The 18,505-nt window shown below is 40.3% G+C and overlaps 1 protein-coding gene across 3 annotated transcripts in view; it reads left to right on the top strand.

The window, feature by feature from the left end:
• The window catches only part of pcdh1b (protocadherin 1b), a 132,250-nt gene that overhangs the window by 77,904 nt on the left and 35,841 nt on the right, over positions 1 to 18,505 (top strand). For 2 of the 3 annotated variants that reach the window (XM_079479198.1, XM_079479199.1), the window contains exon 4: positions 5,433 to 5,652. The exons of the other annotated variant lie outside the window; for it this stretch is intronic. In XM_079479198.1, the coding sequence (XP_079335324.1) occupies positions 5,433 to 5,652 (220 nt within the window). The remainder of the gene's footprint in view (positions 1 to 5,432; positions 5,653 to 18,505) is intronic. 3 annotated transcript variants of the gene reach the window in all.

The following is an 18,505-nucleotide window of genomic DNA, read 5'->3' as shown; positions in this document are numbered from 1 at the left end:
CTTGACGCTGTAACTTCCAGAGTAATCTAAACTGGGCTGATAAGTGTGTGACTGGCATTCTGCTGTTGTGTTGCTGTGATATCTGAGTGTTTGAGAGGCGATACGTTTGGTGCACTGAGGCAGTAAATTGAAAATATATTCACAGAGACTCTTGATGTTTTTAAACTTGATTTGTTGTTTTGAAACTAGATGTGTGTGCGTGTGTGTGTGTGTGTGTGTGTGTGTGTGTGTGTGTGCGTGTGTGTGTGTGTGTGTGTGTGTGTGTGTGCGTGTGGGTGCATATGAATGTCACTCTACCTCAGTCAGTGTGTTAGTGTATCTGTCACAGATCTCTGTTGCCATGGCAAACAGTCAGACCTGTCACTCCGTGTTGCTTTTAGCTGCTCCTCACGTCATGTGAAAGGAATTCAAATGATAGAACTGAATGTTTGTGATTGTGCGTGTGTTAAACCTTATAAGCAAAACAAGGCATTGTTTGATTTTTTAATGTTTTCGTGGGCATTTTTTAAAAGAAACTCCTCGTAATTTACTCTCAGTCTATTTTCCTCTTCTGCTCTGACCACTCATTTCCATCTGAGTTATGTTTAGTAGGTCACAGTTCATTTCCATTAGAATTTACATAATGCCCATTTATTTTGCAAGGCAAACAGGCTCCATCCGTGACAGTGCCGAAACCGTGTAACTAAAGGCATGTTAAAATGAAGTTCTCGTAGCTTTTGATATCAAAGTTAACATGAAAAGCGAAAAAACAAAACCAAAAGCAATCTGGCAGGGTCTCTATCGCTGAGACTCCAGCGCCGTCTGAAATGTGCTTTGGCTCTGTTCCGGAGCGTTTGCAGAGCATGTCTGTTTGAGGGCCTGTTAGAGGTTGTTAGTCTTAAGTCAGGTGATTGGGCAGCTGCTGTCTGCTTACATCTCATCTCTTTAATCCACAGGCGGAGTTTAGACCTGGGCCTCTGGCTTCTAGCTGAATAAGACACACACGCTAATGTAGCATTAAGAGCCTGTGTCGGAGAGGCAGTGGAGAGGAAGTGTTCGTGTGTGGAGGGGAGGAGGAGAGGAGAGAGGGAGCTATAGAGAGTGTAGTGTTGTCTTCCTGTTCCTCAGGGGAGGATGTATCTGCTGAGAGCGTCCAAGAGTGCAAATGAGTCTCCACTCGATTAGAAATGATGGAGGGATAAATATCTGTGAGTTTTGACAGAGTGATTCTTCCCATCTGAGGAGAAAGCTTAATGCGGGTACATCAAGAACTTTTAAAGCGAACTGCAATCCCTCAGGGTATTCTTTATGGGTATATACATTACACATGTTAATGTATATGGCTAACACAACATGCACACACATATATGGGTAGTTGACAAAACGTTTTTTTCTTGTTATTCTAGTTCGATTTTTTTCCAATATGAGTTAAAAATATTTTCACATCCATTTTTTATTTTAGTTTATTTTTTAATGTATTTATTTTCAGTTCACAATTTTAGTGAGTCAACTTTACCCTATTTAAAAAATCTGCAGTTTTTTCACAATTAGACCCAGAACATATATAAAGAAAGTGAACACGGTTGGCTTTTACTGCACATTTCATTGACTTTTGATTATGAATCTCACTCTTCAGACTTGATGCTTTACCTTATCTTCTAACCTCACTCCATTCCCTCCCGTTTGGCTTGCCTGTACCTCCATTCCTCAAAGTCAGAAAAATCCCACGCACTTCTACTCCCTCTCTCGTCTCCTGCTGTACATCTCACTGTTGCTGTTAACAGGTATCAAAGCTTTTCTGCAGTCTGAGGGCCAAAACCGGTACTTAAGTCCCACAGGTGCATTTTCCCAGCTAACCAATCCCATCCTCAGGCATAGCTGTCATTCCTTACATAACTCAACCCTGGCACCTGCCCTCTAGCTTGGAACAGTGGGAGAGGGAACAGCGGCACAAGGGAGGGAGGCAGGTTAGTAGTGGGAGCTGGTTTTGTTTGCAAGTGAGTGCCGTCTTAGCTGGGGGCTAAAATACCCGAAGTACACCAAGAGAGGGAACAAAGCAGCTTTTACACAAAGTACAGCGAAAGAAATAACTCTCTCTCACACACACACTCGAAACCTCGTCTATATTCTGTTCCAGACTTTCTCACCCCCCACCCTCTTTTACTCGCCTCTGTTTGAGAATGAGAAGCAGGACTCATATTATCATAGCAGCACATCCAGTGTATCATCTCCGCCCGCGGTGAATGTGTTTTTGTGTGTGAGGGTATGGATTATAGTCTCACAAAATAGCCGCTCACTGTCTTATCATCCTAGCAGAGAGAGAGAGAAAACTAATGAGGAACAGAATACAATGAAGCACACACACACAAACACAGATACAGATACACACATCCAATAAGCTCAAGGCTTCTCATCTGGTGTTATTCACCTCCGCTCTTTATTGAACCGAGAGTACAATAGGGTAGTGTGTGCATCCATCCACCCGCACTCACCAGAGACCCTCTGCTGTCCTGCTCTCTTCTGTTTATCAGTGCAAAGGGAAGGCCGGCGCTCACAGTAGATACAGCATGCATCAAAAACTATCCCTCCCTCTGAATAGGAGTGTTGTGCTTCATACAAACACGCACTGTGCGGCTTATCTTCATCTTATCTGGTGCAAAGGAGATGAGCCACGTGTTGGAGATGCTCCAGAAGTTTGGCGAAAATGTAATCAAAGCTCCAAACATAGTGAGCTGCCTCGCTGCCTACATGTGTAGAATCAGCATCATTATGTTTGGTCCTATTGGAACAGACTTTACGTAGGCAACTCACTTATTTTCCTGTAGCTCAGCCGGTAGACAGTGATGCTAGCAATGCCAGTCATGAGTTTGCTTCCCAAGAAATGCACTTACTGCTAAAATATATAGCTTGAATTAAGTAAAAGCTGTTTTGCCATTGCCAGAATCATAAATGTAATGTAAATGTAGGTTTTGGAATAGAGAAATAGTGTTAGATATTCAAAGCCTCCCTTGAGCCTTTCAGTACATCAAGATGGTGGAAAACTGCACACAGCTATCCACTGTTACATCACATGCACTTAAGGATGTGCTAATTACTTTCAGCTCTTCCCTTTCCATTCATTAAATGTCAACCTGCAACACACATGCAATAAAAAGGAGATGTGTCCTCATTAATGGCCTTTTAAAAATATTTATTTCTGTTTGCGTGTTGGAAGTTTCAATTCGACCATACTGAAATTAAGTAGCATATGGTTGAACATTAAAGCTACCCTCACTGCTTTTGTTTGATAAATCCATAAACTACTTAAACAGTCACAGAAGGTGTTGTGCGGGGTTTTTACAGGGAAGAAAAGCTTTCTTGAAAGCTTTTTTTTAAATCAAAAACCCCAAAAAGTTAGTTATGCTTTCGTTTTGCTTTCAAGCTGTATAATCTGTAAAAAGGCTCTGTATTTTTTGTTAGAAATCAGTACTTAAACAGTGTCCTTACTGGTAAGGGTAGGATATTCATAACGGTAAGCTAATAAAATTATCAATTTATATAACTTTTATATAATAATAAAAATAATAATTCATTACTTAAACCCACATAAAGGAGCATGTTAAGAAACCTGTCATTTCAAACAGAGATGGCACTTTAAAGGCAATGCCAAAGCAGTGGGTTTGGTAGCAGAGTAATTAACTTACTGCTAAAATATATAGCTAAATAAAATATATACAAAGTCACTTTGTATGAAAATGTTTGCCAAATGTATAAATTTAATGTAAACTTAAAAAAAGAACAATCCCAATGCTGTAAGAAAATGTTAATAATTCAAGGAAAATCTTTTTTTACTTATACAATTTCCACTGATGTAAATAAATACACTAGGACTAGAACTTTGATTCCATCTGTTCTACAAAAGAACATTTTATTCATTTTGTAATATAGCACTTATTTGATGTATTGGCATTAAAATGTGATTTGTAACCTTCATTTCATTCAAGAATAAAAGCCCTGCAGTCAGAGGAAAAAGATAATCAATGGAGGCGATTAAGTTCCGCACACCAAGGTCATCTTGACCATTTTTATAACATGTTCTCATAGAGTCCTTCATGGACAACACCAAATAGACTGAGATGGAGACAAGTGCCCTCTTCCTCTGCACTTCTTATTTCCTCTCAATTCTCCAGTTTGCTGGCTCGCTCTGTGAAACAATTTACGTGCTTTGCGAGTAGCTTTGGGTGTTCAGAGGCTAGTGTTGCTCTAGAACGCGTTTACCTTGTAGAAATAAACAAAACAAAAATTGCTGCTTAGCACTCAAATCCTGTGTGGAGGTAGAAAGGATGAGAGAGAGAGATAGAGAAGTGATTTTGTTTTCCTTTGGTTACTCTACACTGTAACACAAGGGAGAAAAAGATTGAAAGTCAGAAAATGAAAAGAGAGATGTGGTAGAAGAACATCTCTGTATTATTGATAACTGTGAGTAGAGTACTACTTGTTTTTTTGCTCCCCCACCCCTCTCTCTGAAGGGTTGTGGTTTGTGATTGGTATGTTGAGGGGTAGATGTGCCTTGAAGAGCCGGGTGGCTGACAGTGGTCTCTGTCTGGCTCCAAATGCCAATTTGCGAGCTGTCTCATTCCATCTTGACGAAATGTCCTATTCTCTTGGTGCTTCTGGGGGACGGGTAGGGGTGTGAAGTGAGGTTCTCCTGTGGGAGAGCTGTGGCTTCTATCATCCTTATCAAACCTGGCTTCTGCAGTCACACTGACTTTAGCTAACACTTGCTTAATACACTCCTTACTGAGCCGTAGGTGTGTGTGTGTGTGTGTGTGTGTGTGTGTGTGTGTGTGTGCGTGTGTGTGTGAGTGTGTGTATTTAGACCTACATGTGTGTATTGCTCTGGGATATACCGGGAGTGTGTGCCAAGGGATTTACTGTTGCGAGGGGGTGCATTTATGTGCATACGTAAGGGAAATAATGTGTAATTGGGGCAGTTGTGGATCTTCATAAGGATGAACTAGGAGCTTGAGAGGAACTGACAACACGGTTTTGATAAATTGCAATTATTAGTTTGTTTATCAACAATTTAAATTACATTCTTACGCATCGCCCATATAAGTCGCTTTGTATTACAAAAATATGCTATGTGGTCAATAAATGTATGTATAATTATATATTATTTTTAGGATTTTTAAATATTTTAAAAGCTTCTCAAATGCAAAGTTATAATGAAGTTGCAAATGTGTTCTATGGGTATTTGTGTGTTGCTATGTGGTTGCTAGGATGTTTGGAAGTAAAAAAAGCCTTCCCCAAAGTGATACTTTACATTAGATAAGTCATTAAGGTATCTACTTCAATCGCAACTTCACAGGTTCTCAGAGACTTGAAAACAGTTGTTTTGAGATGTTTTATGACATAGTTTGTACCATAGAACTGTGACCTCACCTCGTCTCTTTCTTTCTGTCCAATCACAGCTCCCGCATCGTCGAGTGACCTTCTCCACAGCCAATCAGGCACAAGATCTGCAGGATCCTTCTCAGCACAGTTATTATGACAGTGGTCTGGAGGAATCAGAGACGCCAAGCAGTAAGAGTTCTTCGGGGCCTCGTATCGGGCCCCTCGCCCTACCTGAAGACCACTACGAGCGCACCACCCCTGACGGCAGTATCGGAGAGATGGAACATCCCGAGAATGGTAAGAAGAGGTGGTGTGTCCCTCTCCCTTTGTTACTATCAGTTCATTCTTTTCTTCTTCAAAAGTCTCTTTTAAACCTTTTACGTAACTAATATTATTTTTGTTGTCCAAAAAGGCTGCATTTACTTTACTGAGCTGTTTTTTTTTAGAACAGAAGACACACATTTTTGTCATACACTGAAACACATCCCATCATCGCACACACACACTTGATTTTATGAGAAAAATAAGTAAAATAGGCGTTTTCAGGATTTGTAAGTAACATGGACGTTTCTTTGAGCAAAATGTCAGAAGTGAAGCATAGTAACAATTCATGTAAATATGTTTTCAGTAAAAGCTTTTGTGGGATTTGGCAAAATAAATCTGCATTTACAAAATGCATTAATTCCTGCCAAGATACCGCAACAATGACCCAATGATATTACCGCACACACATTCTAGGAAGACCTGATATAAACCCCCTCCGCTTTTCGGTAGCTGTAGGGAGAAGCCGTATCTCCTGAAGTGAGGAGCGCCCGCCTCGCCTTGCTGCCCGTGCGGCTGTGCTCCTGAGCGGGCCAAGAATCCTCGGCAACAGCCTCTACTCAGAAAGAGAGAGGGTGGAAGTCATAGCCATAAGGCAGCCTGGCATTGAAAGCATTCAGAATTTCAATTACTGTGGAATTCACCAGTGCTGTGTGTGTGTCTTAAGGAGGTCAGGAGGCATGGAAAGAGAGGCATGCAAAAAAGAGTTATCAAGAATAGATAGAGTATTAGCTAAAGGAAGGACCGAGGGAGAGAGAGAGAGAGAGAGAGACAGATGAAGTATGACTAAGAGACCGAGGTGGATTAAGGCCTAAATGTCACGCCTGTCTTTCCACATCAGTGCTTTTACAGGAGCTGTAGGACTTCGTGTGCATGTCTGTAGGGGGGTCACCCGGACAGGTCTCACTTATGGCATCTGTACACACACAGCTGCACACAGATGCCCATGGCAGGTGCCACCAAACACGCTCGGGAGAAGTACAGTGTGCAGTTCTGTATGACGACCGTAATGCCTATAGGTATTTCCTTAGGATGTGTATATATGAATGAACAGGGCGTGTGTGTACGTTATCATTTTAGACTCAACTTGACCCTGTCGGTGGTGATGCATCTTTATGGATTGCTGCCAACTTCCTGGTGTCACCATCTCTGTAGCTGAGGGAATAGTTTTACTGTACACCCACATTTCACACATGCACAACGGATCTAATAAAAGAGTGGGGATCTTAAAATAAATACTGCTCTCTTTCCCATCGCAGATGACTTTAGCTGCCGAGCCACGCAGCAGTGCTAGTCTATAAATACAGTCTTGCACTTCATATGAGCTCCGCTTCATATAGCTGCTATGGATAATGAATGGCTGTAATGTGTGCGCAAGGGTAGGAGGTTGTGAGGCAAGAAGGTGAGAGTGCATGCGAGTTTGCAGGAACAAGCTTAAATGAGCCTGCATGGCAAGCAACGTTTCGGCTCGTGTGCCTTTTTAAAGAACAATCCGTCAAAACACAAGCAATATGCTATACAAGTCCTAAGTCAGTAAGACATTAATGGTCCGGGGAATAAAGTCTGCATTTTATGCACTACGCACTCATGAGGATTCGCTTTCCTTAATTTTACTTGAAATGTAGTGCATAAAAGATCACAGATGTGGTTGTTGACATGAAATGTCAGGCAGTGCCGGCAATGTTTTCCTGTCAGACGTGCTAAACTTCATCTAAGGCATTTTTTTCTTTTAAATGTATATGGTAAACATACATGTGTATATGACATTTTGGGCTGCTCGGAGGAACATTGCAATGTTTTGAAAGCTCCACAAATTCACATTCTTTGGGGAAATCAAGCTATGAGTGGTTACTTATGGTTGTCTCTGCACATTAAACTGGTATAGATTTCTTTGTAACGTTTTAGCAACATGTCACATTTAATTAGCTTCAATGTGTCGGTTTGCAATGAAGTGAACATGCATAATTTAAAGGTGATGTGTGTAAATTCTTACTGTTAAAATGCTTTCTCCTATCCAAGTTTTGCAAAGGCAAGTTTAATAAACGCTGTGCCTCTGTGGTGCTAGTATTGTTTTTTTTGAGATATTTAAAGACGTGGTACTGTTTATAGTAAGTCAAGTATTTACATCTTCAACTGTTTCTTGAACGTTGGGTTGGTCTCAGTAGATCAGGTGGAGGTAGTATTCTTTAAATAATGCATTATACAAATATTGGCAGATTATAACCGTGGTGAATTGTGCAAAAAACTCTTGGCAGAAAAGATCGGCAATCCTTCACATTAGGAGAGTATTTTGCCAGACCAGTTTCAGAAATCCACCTGTGTTATATTTGATGTTCCTCTAATCTAAAGAAGCGGTTTCAGAGATTTTTTTTGTGTTTCGAAAGATGTTCTTGTGACCAAGAGGAATCAGAACAGGCTGTACCCAGAACAGTGCTCTATTCCTGTGTCTCCTAGAGACCCCTGCCACTGAAAAAACAAAGCCTAGTCTCACTTTCAATCGCTTTGCTTCGATCTTTTCTCAGAAGAATGAACAGAAGGAACAACAAAGTACTGTATATCCGGAGGGGGTGACTTAGCAAAACTAAAAGATATCCGCTATTCTAGACCAGGCAGTCTCTGACCTTTACCTCTCAGCAAAATAAACAGGTCATATTCCGTGAGGAATATTCAACTTTATTAAAATAGTAAAATGTGCTGAAATTTTGGCTTAAATAACATTTCTGCATCATTTACTCAGCCTCACTTACCCTTTCTTTCTTCCGCAGAATACAAATGAAGATATTTTGTAGAATGTTGGTAACCAAACAATGACGGTAACCATTGACTTCTATTGTATAAACAAAACCAATGCAGGTCAATGGGTATCGACATTGTTTGGTTACCAACATTCTACAAAATAACTTGTTCTGCAGAAGCAAGAAAGGTCATACAGGTTTGAAATAACATAGGGTTAGTATATGACAGAATTTTATTTTTGGGTGAACTTTCCCTTTAAGCTGCACTTTGGAACATGGTAGCTGGTTTTTAGCTAATGTTAAGACCATCTAGAAACCAACTATCATGTTTCAAAACCATTTTGAATTTAATGTCCTAAAATGAAGACGTACTAGACTACATTTTATTGTGGTTTTACTCATTTTTCTTTGCAAAAGAAATCCCTTTTCGTTTGTACTAGTGCTATTTTTCACACATTATCCCTGTAAGGCAAAACATCAACAAGAGAAACCAGAATTGGATAAAAACTGTCGTCAAAGGCGAGACTTCTATCAGTCGACCTGATGTTTCACATCAACAGATTTGTTTAGGGTACATCACATGGCATTGTTAGGCTGTCGATCTCAGTGGGGCCTCGGAAGTTTGGGCCTGGAGGAATGGCCTGTTAGCCAACACGGTAGCTGTTTTTAGGCAAAGATTAGCTTAGATGAAGCAAAATGGACTGAACTCTAGCTGCACCCTATCTCTTTCCCTCTCTCTTTCTCCATCTTTGGGCTATAGCTCGCTCCTCTCCCGCTAAATGGAATCATCGCCGTCTGATAATGGAGTGTAATTCCATTACCCTGGCTTGGTGTCTCAAGGGGGGGCATTTCCGCCCGACACCCCCATCTCTCCCCTAATGTGCTCATTTCCCCTGCCTAATAGAAATGGATGGGTCTGTGGGTCTTCTGTAGGAAAAGTGGGCGAGAGAGTGAGAGACAAGAGATACGGAGAAAGAAACGTGGAGCGGGTGGATGACGAGACACGAGGAGGTGAAATGTTTTGAAGAGTAATTCGACAAAATGAGCAGAGATGGAAAAGATGAGACGAGCTAAAGGAAAAGGTGATTTTGTGGTAAAAGCCTGGCGTGCGGTTTGATGGTGTGTGAGCAAGATGGTACACGAGCATTTATGAGCAGTTATGAATCCATTTGAATATCTCGCTCTCAGCTTTCCTCTAAGGGCAGGCGTAGCGTTCATATCGGCTAGTAATGGCTTTCGCAAACAAACGAACGAATTATCAAACAAACAGTGCACGAGTCAAAACAGAGGAAAGGCCTTTTGAACATCTTTGCAGTTGTCAAGGTTCATTTCTCAAGAGCCTCTCAAAAGCAGGCACGGGGTCTCCACCATTGCACAAAGCGTCCATTACGACCTCTTTTAAGAGAGCGAATAGACAGCGAACCCCCATCACGCCCATATCAGGGGAAAGGAAATAAATAATTTGTCTCAAAATGAGCAAAAAAGCCATCTCCATAATGGCGACATTCAATCTGTCCCGTACCATCCAATCAGGCCGCTTCTTTAAGATTGAAAGCAGGAAAATTGTTTTGATATTTGGGCGTGCCGAACCGTATGTGAGTTGTTTGTAATGCGTAAGTAACCGCAAACAAGATTTGTACTGTTGACAAGTTTCCTAAAGACTTTGTTATGGTGAACATAAATGACAAATTTTGATACGAGAGACAAGGAATTCAGTCTCCAGTCCACATTTAAACAGTGTTTAAAATGAAACGTGCTGTAATGTGTGCAACATTTATATTCGACATAAATCCTTATTCATAGACTGGGGTAATGCGTTTATGATTATGGCTGCCTCAGACATCCTTTAATTACGGACTTTATGTGGTTTTCTTTTAACGATCACACAGACACCAACTATTCTGAATCATTCACTCCTCCCTCGACCCACAATTGCACTCATATTTATGTATCTAAAACATCCAACCATAAAAAATGAACATTAATAAACACACAAGGCTAGCATAACCTTCAAGACGTGAGATATTGATCAGATGCTTTCCCAGAAATATGCACCTAGACACCCTTAGCATCATTTTTTGTAAATGGTAAAACCGCGTTGTTGGTACACTAAGAGAATCGTTATTTAAAAGCAGGCGTTTGAATTTAGGGAGCGGCTCGAGAGGATGAGTATGGTTTGGTCAGGAAGCATGCCTGAATGTGTTTTTACCACAGTTTTCATTTCTCTCTTAAACGTCTGTGAGGAGGTTTTACCCACTGACCACCTCTTGGCCTTTGGATCCTTGTAGAGAAGGATGCATGGGAGAAAACAGTAAACAAAAGCAAGATTAACAATGGTTGTGTCTAAACTAATAAAAAACAGATGCACTTGGATGTTCTCAAAGTGTTTCCCACACTCTCACTTCCTGTTTCTTTCCCTTCCTGTCCCTGCTCGCTAGTTTTCCTGTATGACGTACAGTACTTCTCATATACTGTACACTGTGACACGGAGACCATGTCTAAAACTCTCTCTCTGTGCTTGATTCTTCAACTTTCGCTGTCTTTCTCACTCAGTTTTCCCCTTCATAGTGATGAGTGGGACTGTGATCATCAGTCATGTCTCCACTGTGACAGGGGCTTGTGGGGTAGCTTGGAGTCTTCACTAAAATGAGCAACCGTTGCGCATTCAGGCTATAGGTCATCTCGTCCTGCTCAACCTCAACCGAGAACACAGTCAAGTGCACATACTCTTTCATTCACGCACACATACCTCTGCAATGCACACATACATGTAGGACTTAATTGGAATTGTGGGAAACGCGTGAAAGCCCAGTGGACTATGGAAGTAGATCTAATGCCTCATCAAATTACATAATAAAGTGAGCAGCAGTGGACCACAGCTGAGCCTCTACATACACACGGACACACAGCTTGCTATCCTTGGATTTTTGAAGTTACGCAGAGCATTTTGCTTCCATGCTGAATATATCCTGTCGTCCCCTTGAGGGAGGAAAACTAGGGAATGGTGTGTGTCTGTTTTGGAAATTCCATATTTCTTCATAATTAGCTGTGCTGTTTAGCTATAGCTTTTAGATGAAAGGCTTACGCTGAGGGAAAGTGGGTGATCTCCCCCACAGAGCCCTGCTCTCTTTCTATCCTTATAGCCACTATCAGTCCCGGCTCAGAGAGCTGACAATGGATGCCAACAAGATCATTAGCACCATCGCTAGACATACTTTCAAACAATAAAGAAGCTTTTTAAGATGGCAGGGGAAGGATATTATTAAATATGAGCGATAAATGGCTTCGTGTGAAGTGCAGTCCATTACGAAATTTAGTTTTTCTGAAAAGTTTCCGAAAAGGCCAAGTGTGTCTAAGCTAGGGTCACTACGTGAAATTACAGCGACTGTTTTCAACAGTTTTCCCAATTACCCAGCCCCCCCCTCGCCGCCACTGGATGGTAGATACAGATAGTACAGCCTAATTCCATCGCACGATGCCTATGTTGATATGCCAAGCACATTTTTTTAGCTTAGGGATTTATTTATTATAATATACTACATTTTAAAATAATTGAAAAATACAATTTTATTGTTGTTGTCTCTCTATGTGGTTTAAAGTAAAAACATTGCTTACGATAATGATAGTAAGAAAAATAATGATAATAATAATAATAACAGAGTGTCTATTTAGCCTTGTTGGCAGAGAATATTTGTACTAGCTCCGCCCACCAATATGTGATTGGAACAGAGAAAGTATAAGAACGACTCCAGTGACGAAAGGTCTGGCTGAGCACTGGAAACCTGGGCTCTAATCCACCTAATCCACAGATCATAAAAGCATTTGTTTTAAATAAAATTGATTTAAGACTTAGTATTACATTTTATTCATAAAGTTTAGGGGTAGGGCTTTTTAATAATCATAATAATAATTTTTATAATTTTTATAAATATTATAATTTATATATTATTATATAATATAATAATAGATTATATTGCATAGTGTTGGACAACAATACTGAGGTGCAAATTGTATCGTTTGCTGTTACTATTGTCACTTTGTCTAAATGTCATCTATTGCAATTAACACTTGAATATCGTTCCAGTGCAAATAGCTACTGCCTATTATTAATAATAATAATAACAAAAAATTATTATTATATTTATAGTTATTATTATTATTATTAATTTTATTATGATCTTTGGTGTAAATCATGTTATACATAGAAAATAATCAAGTCTTATTTTTCGACATTGTTTGTTTCGACGACCAATAGTTTGAGTTTAAGGCAGCACCTCCCATTTGTCCAACCAGTGGCAGAAGGGAAGAGTACTTTTGAGACCTTTTTGAGAAAAATAACAGTGATTTTCACAATTCCATTTGGAGCAACTACTGCAGAAATTACACACTTCACCTGAAATGCTGGTTGGAAAGTATTGCTGAGGGAAACTCTAAAAATTTGTGCTTCTGTAAAAACATCAGAAAACCAGCAAAGGAATGGAGATGGTGAGGAAAGATTAATTGTGGTTATAATTTACTTGTGGTTATTTGGCTATGCTGTTCTATAGTAGTGAATGAGAGCTGTATGAAGGAGAGAAAGGTGTGGTTACTTTCTTGCTTCGCCAAGAGCAGTGCATTGTGGGCTGCTGTTGTAAATTGGAGCAAAGCTGGCAGATAGGAGCTCCACTACTGCATCACAACAATGACAAGAGTGCTGAGCACTGCAGTTTTCCTGCGGAGAGAGTGAGAGAGCGGGAGGGAGGAAGTAAAATGGGGCCGTGAATGTGAAAGTATTAAAGGTGCTGGAGTATGTGTGCGTGTGTGGCATGTGTGTGGGGAGGTGTGCGTGGCCACCCCTGCCTCTTCATCATCTGAGGATCCCTGGGTCGTCCCTTGCCAGGCTGTCTGACAGGTGCACTAGAGTGAACGCAGTGTCACGCTGTAATTGTACATCCCCGTTATGTCAGCGTGTAATTGAGCACACAGCCTGTAAAGGGCCTGCCAAACACACACACTTCTGAGTCAGTGAGCAGGACTTCACCATCCCATGCTACACCTCTATCCAAACTGACAAAACTGCAAGGCTATATACAATACATAATCTCCGATAACTTCTTTCTTTCTTTTGATTATTGGTTCATTAATTTGCGTTCGTCCATCTGACCGTCCATTCATCCATCTATCCATCTATCTATGGGGTCAGAATTGTTGCATTATTCTGAATAAATAAACTATGATCCGCAAATAAATGTAGAGAGTTTCACAAACATTTTTTAAATCCACATATGCACAAAAAGCGAACCATAAATAAATTACAATGAGATTTGCAAATAAAAAATATTTACACATTTATTTTAATGGTATTTATTTGAAGATCGCTTTCTGAACATTCTGCACATCTATCTATCTATCTATCTATCTATCTATCTATCTATCTATCTATCTATCTATCTATCTATCTATCTATCTATCTATCTATCTATCTATCTATCTATCTATCTATCTATCTATCTATCTATCTATCTATCTATCTATCTATCTATCTATCTATCTATCTATCTATCTATCTATCTATCTATCTATCTATCTATCTATCTATCTATCTATCTTAAACGAATAAAAATACAGTGATTCATAGTAAAATCCATAGCATCTCTCTCTCACTTCCGATCTCCTTATTCTGTTTCTCTCTTCCGAACCTCCTTTAACCACACTCAGCTCTTTACCTCCCTGCTTCCGTACTGCTCTGTCATTCCGGTTTATAAGCCGATGGCTGATTCCCCTCAAGAAGAGCACCACAGAGAGAATAACCACCTTAATCGTATTTGATCAGGGAAATCTTAGTATCGCATATCTGCGGCTAGCTTAAGTAACCAGAAGCACAGTGGCTTCAATATATGGGACTGGACCTTTAAAAGGCTCTCTGGGTTTTAAGTTCCGGCAGTCTGAATGAAGGAATTTGATATGAATATGTGAAGGTCTCCAGATGTAACATTAGCAGTATATGGATTATGATGGCCTTGCAAACGTCCCCTCTTGCATATGAGCCGAAATATGAAATCTTCCTCTTCCCAAGTGTTTGAATTAGAAAATAGAACTTCTTTTATCAAATTTGTTTGATTAACCAAAAATGAGCTATGAATAATTTATTCGCTTCGCAGGGTCGGAGAGATTTTCACAGCGGATGAGTCCGGCGAATTGCTCCCTCCTCTCCATAGATACTGCAGGTGCTGGAATCAAATTCCGCGAAGCTTTCGCTTTCAGCAGAATTGGAGAGGAGTTTCGGCAAGCTCTCCATGTCTACAGCTGAAATCTGATGGAGTTTATGTTTGTAACAGTTCGCCCCTCAGGGGCAGTTTCACTACTTTATATTTATCTTCCCTAGCAGTGAGGGACGGTGCACCTGCCTCTTTAGCCAGATTTACACCTAGCTCAGGGGGTTAACATCCACCGTCATTGCCACCTTGGTGTCTGGTCCACAGAGTTAGCCAGTGGTTGCCAGGTCTGTGACCAGCATATCACGGCCGTTGGAGGCTTAGAGAGTTAGCCACAACTGTGTGTGCCACTGTTGCCAGGTTTCCGTTTCTCAAGAGAATGTCTGATGGGTTGTTGTTGTCCATCAACTTTGGGGGATGAAGCTGGCGAGCTGGATCTCTAAGGACTAGCCTGACGCACATAGGCGCACATATGCACGCTCGCATACAGACACGCACATACTCACATACACTAAAGTACTTCCCTGTGGTAGGATATGGCTTGTTGTTTATCTCCTGTCCTGCTGGGGCTCTCAGCCAGCGTTGCCACGGCAACGGGACCTTGTGGATGGTTGGGGGGGTTTGGGTTGTAAGCTGCGGGGATGTGCCTGAAGCTGTGCTGCCCACTTACCTAACTGTCACACAAACTCCAATAATGACAGGTCAGGTGTACTTATAGATGCCCCTTGCTGGCTATACCTAATGCCATGGTGTCTCAGTAGGCAGTAAGCTGTTTCCAGATATGAAGAGCTCTTATGTTTGAACCCAGCCTCACCCGGCGACTATAGATTCTAGATCAATACTCACTCTTGGTGCCTTTCTCTCTCTCTCACACACACACAAACACACACACACACACCATGTCTCTTTTTTGTGTTAAAAGTGAGGTTCAATGCCACTGCATTCTGTGTGTTTTCCTTGTGGTAAATTGGGCTTGATTGAGCAGGTAATTGAATACTTCTTTAAGTCCCCAGCAGAAAGATTTAACATGTATAGAAGTGCGTTCCCCTTAATCAAATTACTCTTTCACTTCATTTCTAAGTGTAGTCAAGGTGCTTCCCTTCCTCGCCAAGTCTTGAAAAGCTTCAGCCTATCATGTACATTACGGTTAATACAAATCTGTATTAATCGAATGAATTAGGAGTTCAATTAGGCAGCTTTAACACTTTTAGACTTTCGCTCCTACAACCTCTCCAGGTTGTAGGAGCTAAATTGAATGAGGCAGTTGATTAAATGAGGGATGGTGTTTGCAAGTCTTAAAGTAGTAGATTCATTCTGACCGGTAATTGTTAGCTGATAAGCAAAAGCAGGGATGAAAATAGAGGATGTCTTACAGGAAACCCTCAAACTGGTCACTACACTCTTAAAAATAAAGGTTTAAACACCTTTTGTAAAACAGAAAGGTTCTTCAGATGTTAAAGGCTCTTTATGGAACCAAAAGGTTCTTCTATGGCATCGAAGAACCTTTTGAAGCACCTTTTTCTTAGTGTAGCTGCTACAAGCTGGTAGAACGTACTGGAACAGCAAGAACCTTCTATGGTGTTATAAAATAAAGCTTAACTTAAAAAGGATTAAATGCATTTGGGATGCATTTTTTCGCCTTTGCAACCTTGGCATCTTTGCACATTTTCGTCTGCACAGTTAGTGGTTTTCTTTTTAGCCATGGCGTTCTTGTAAGCTACGGTTAGAGTCCCGTAAAGTAGAAACCGGACATGTTTGTAAGAACTTCTTTAATCGAAGAACATGTGTGCTATTATCTAATGCAATGTTTTGCAATATGATTTCGTACAAAGCGTTTGTATTTAAACATGCCTACAAACGTTAAGCATCCCTCAACCTCCATTGTGTTAAATACACAGCTTGCTATTATTTGGCCCACAGAGATTACGCTGTATCATGGCGAAAACTTGACTGTTTGACCTATCCCACTGCCACAGTTTTTGCCAAAACACACAAACGCACACGGGCAAGCAAAGCACAATCTTCTCACGCATAGTCCTTGTGGCCACAGGGGGCGAAATCAATTTCCTGTGTAGAACTCAGAATATGATCTGCTTCTTCATCCTCTGTTTCCTTCTTTCTCCCTTGCTCATCTTTCAGTTGACATGAAGACCTATGAATTGTGTGTTGCAGGGATATTACTCTTATCTTAGAGATGAACCAATGCCAGCTTTCGCTCTTGTACCTCTTGCACTTACTTCGTTTGCCTTTGAATGTGTTAAAGGCGTTCAGGTGCTAAAACCATGCAGGGAGAACATGCAAATGAACAACACTATCAGAGTGTGCAATCTATTCCAAGTGAATTCCCCCTCGATGACTTAAGAGTTGTTATCGTGGCAAAAGTCTGTTCGATGATGTATCGTGTTCAGAGTACGAAGAGATGAAGAGATATTAAATGAGGAAAGAAAAGATAAACAGTATGAAGTGATGAATGACTGGAAAGGAACACAAAAACGATGCGCAGGATTAGCACAGTATAAACAGAATGTAAAGTAGGGAAAACAACAAAAACAAAATGTCTGCGGGAGAAATTGTGACAGAAGGTGGTATTATAGTGAAGAGAATGAGAGGACAAATGAGTTAAAGTTTTTAGTCAATCTAAATCATTTGCATACAAAGCAACAGCACTGAAGGGAACTCAATGAGGTTTATTATAAAATAGACTTGACTGGAGGCTTATATGGTAGTGCAGCTATATTTGTATTACATTTCTCAGAATTATAATCATTTGGTGATTTTGTATTAGACATTTGTAGTCCAACTACAAAGTGTCTTGTTGTCCTGCAACATCCTTACAGCCGATAGACTTGAGTGTGTTTAATTCGTCAGGTCAGATTGGATTTTACTCGAGGCGATGGGTTTGAGCTCTTAGTTGCCTATAAGCTTAGTCGAAGCTACTCATAATCCGCTAGTTTAGCAGGTTATAGAGTGGCAATCCCTTCTATGTTAAACCAGTGACCCTCTACTCCGCCATGAAGTGGATCTTCTGCTGGGAGATAGGACTTTGCTAGGGTCAGCATTTAGTAAGCATCTAGTGGTTAGTAATGTATTGAGAGGCTGATAATCAGCAGGGGAGTAAACCATTGATTAAGCATTGATTTAACGTTTATTTACGATCTACTTTTGGAGTGGCGGCATTATTAGCCTGCTCAGCTTGACTTTCTGCTGTTTTCCCCTTTTTACTTCTCTTTGGGGCGGCATTGATTATAAGGTTTTTTACTCAGAGTTAGTGCGTAAGCATGTGCTTTAGTAATTATGCCTGGGATTGTATTTGATGTTATTTATTCTTTGCAGGTAGCACTCTGAATAAGAGACCAAAAATATCATAGCTGGTAGTGGACAATTGAATAAATATATGTGGACTAAAATAGTGTTTTTACTCTTTACTTTACATAGAAAAAAACGGCCTCTAGATTTAAGATGCCAATAGCTTTATTGGCATGATAAGGTCTTTACATTGACACAATGTGAACTATATACTGTAGCATATGCATTTGACTTAAAAGCCAAACATAGTACTGTATATACCTGGCTTTTGTATAACAATCTTTTAAAAGTGCTACAAGAAAACCTTGAAATCAAAACCAGTCCAAATGATAACATTTAAAGACTTAAAGATGAATTATTAACATTTCAACCATGTGAGACTATATGTAGTTTAAGACTCCTGTTTTACTTGAATGATTGTACAGATGGATGGATGGATGGATGGATGATATACAGCTATTGTAATTGGCTCAAATCATCATGGAAACAGTGTTCCTAACAATGTGTGAATCTGAAGGACAAAGACAGAAAATAAGTGATGGGTGGGTGTTTGACAGAATACATCGGACCAACTGTCCAACTGGTTGTGTGTGC

This window comes from Barbatula barbatula (genome assembly GCF_947034865.1).
Source record: "Barbatula barbatula genome assembly, chromosome: 18".
NCBI classification, from domain to species: Eukaryota; Metazoa; Chordata; class Actinopteri; order Cypriniformes; family Nemacheilidae; genus Barbatula; species Barbatula barbatula.
The sequence above is the reverse complement of the archived record's forward strand: the minus strand, read 5'-3'. Positions and strand labels throughout refer to the sequence as shown.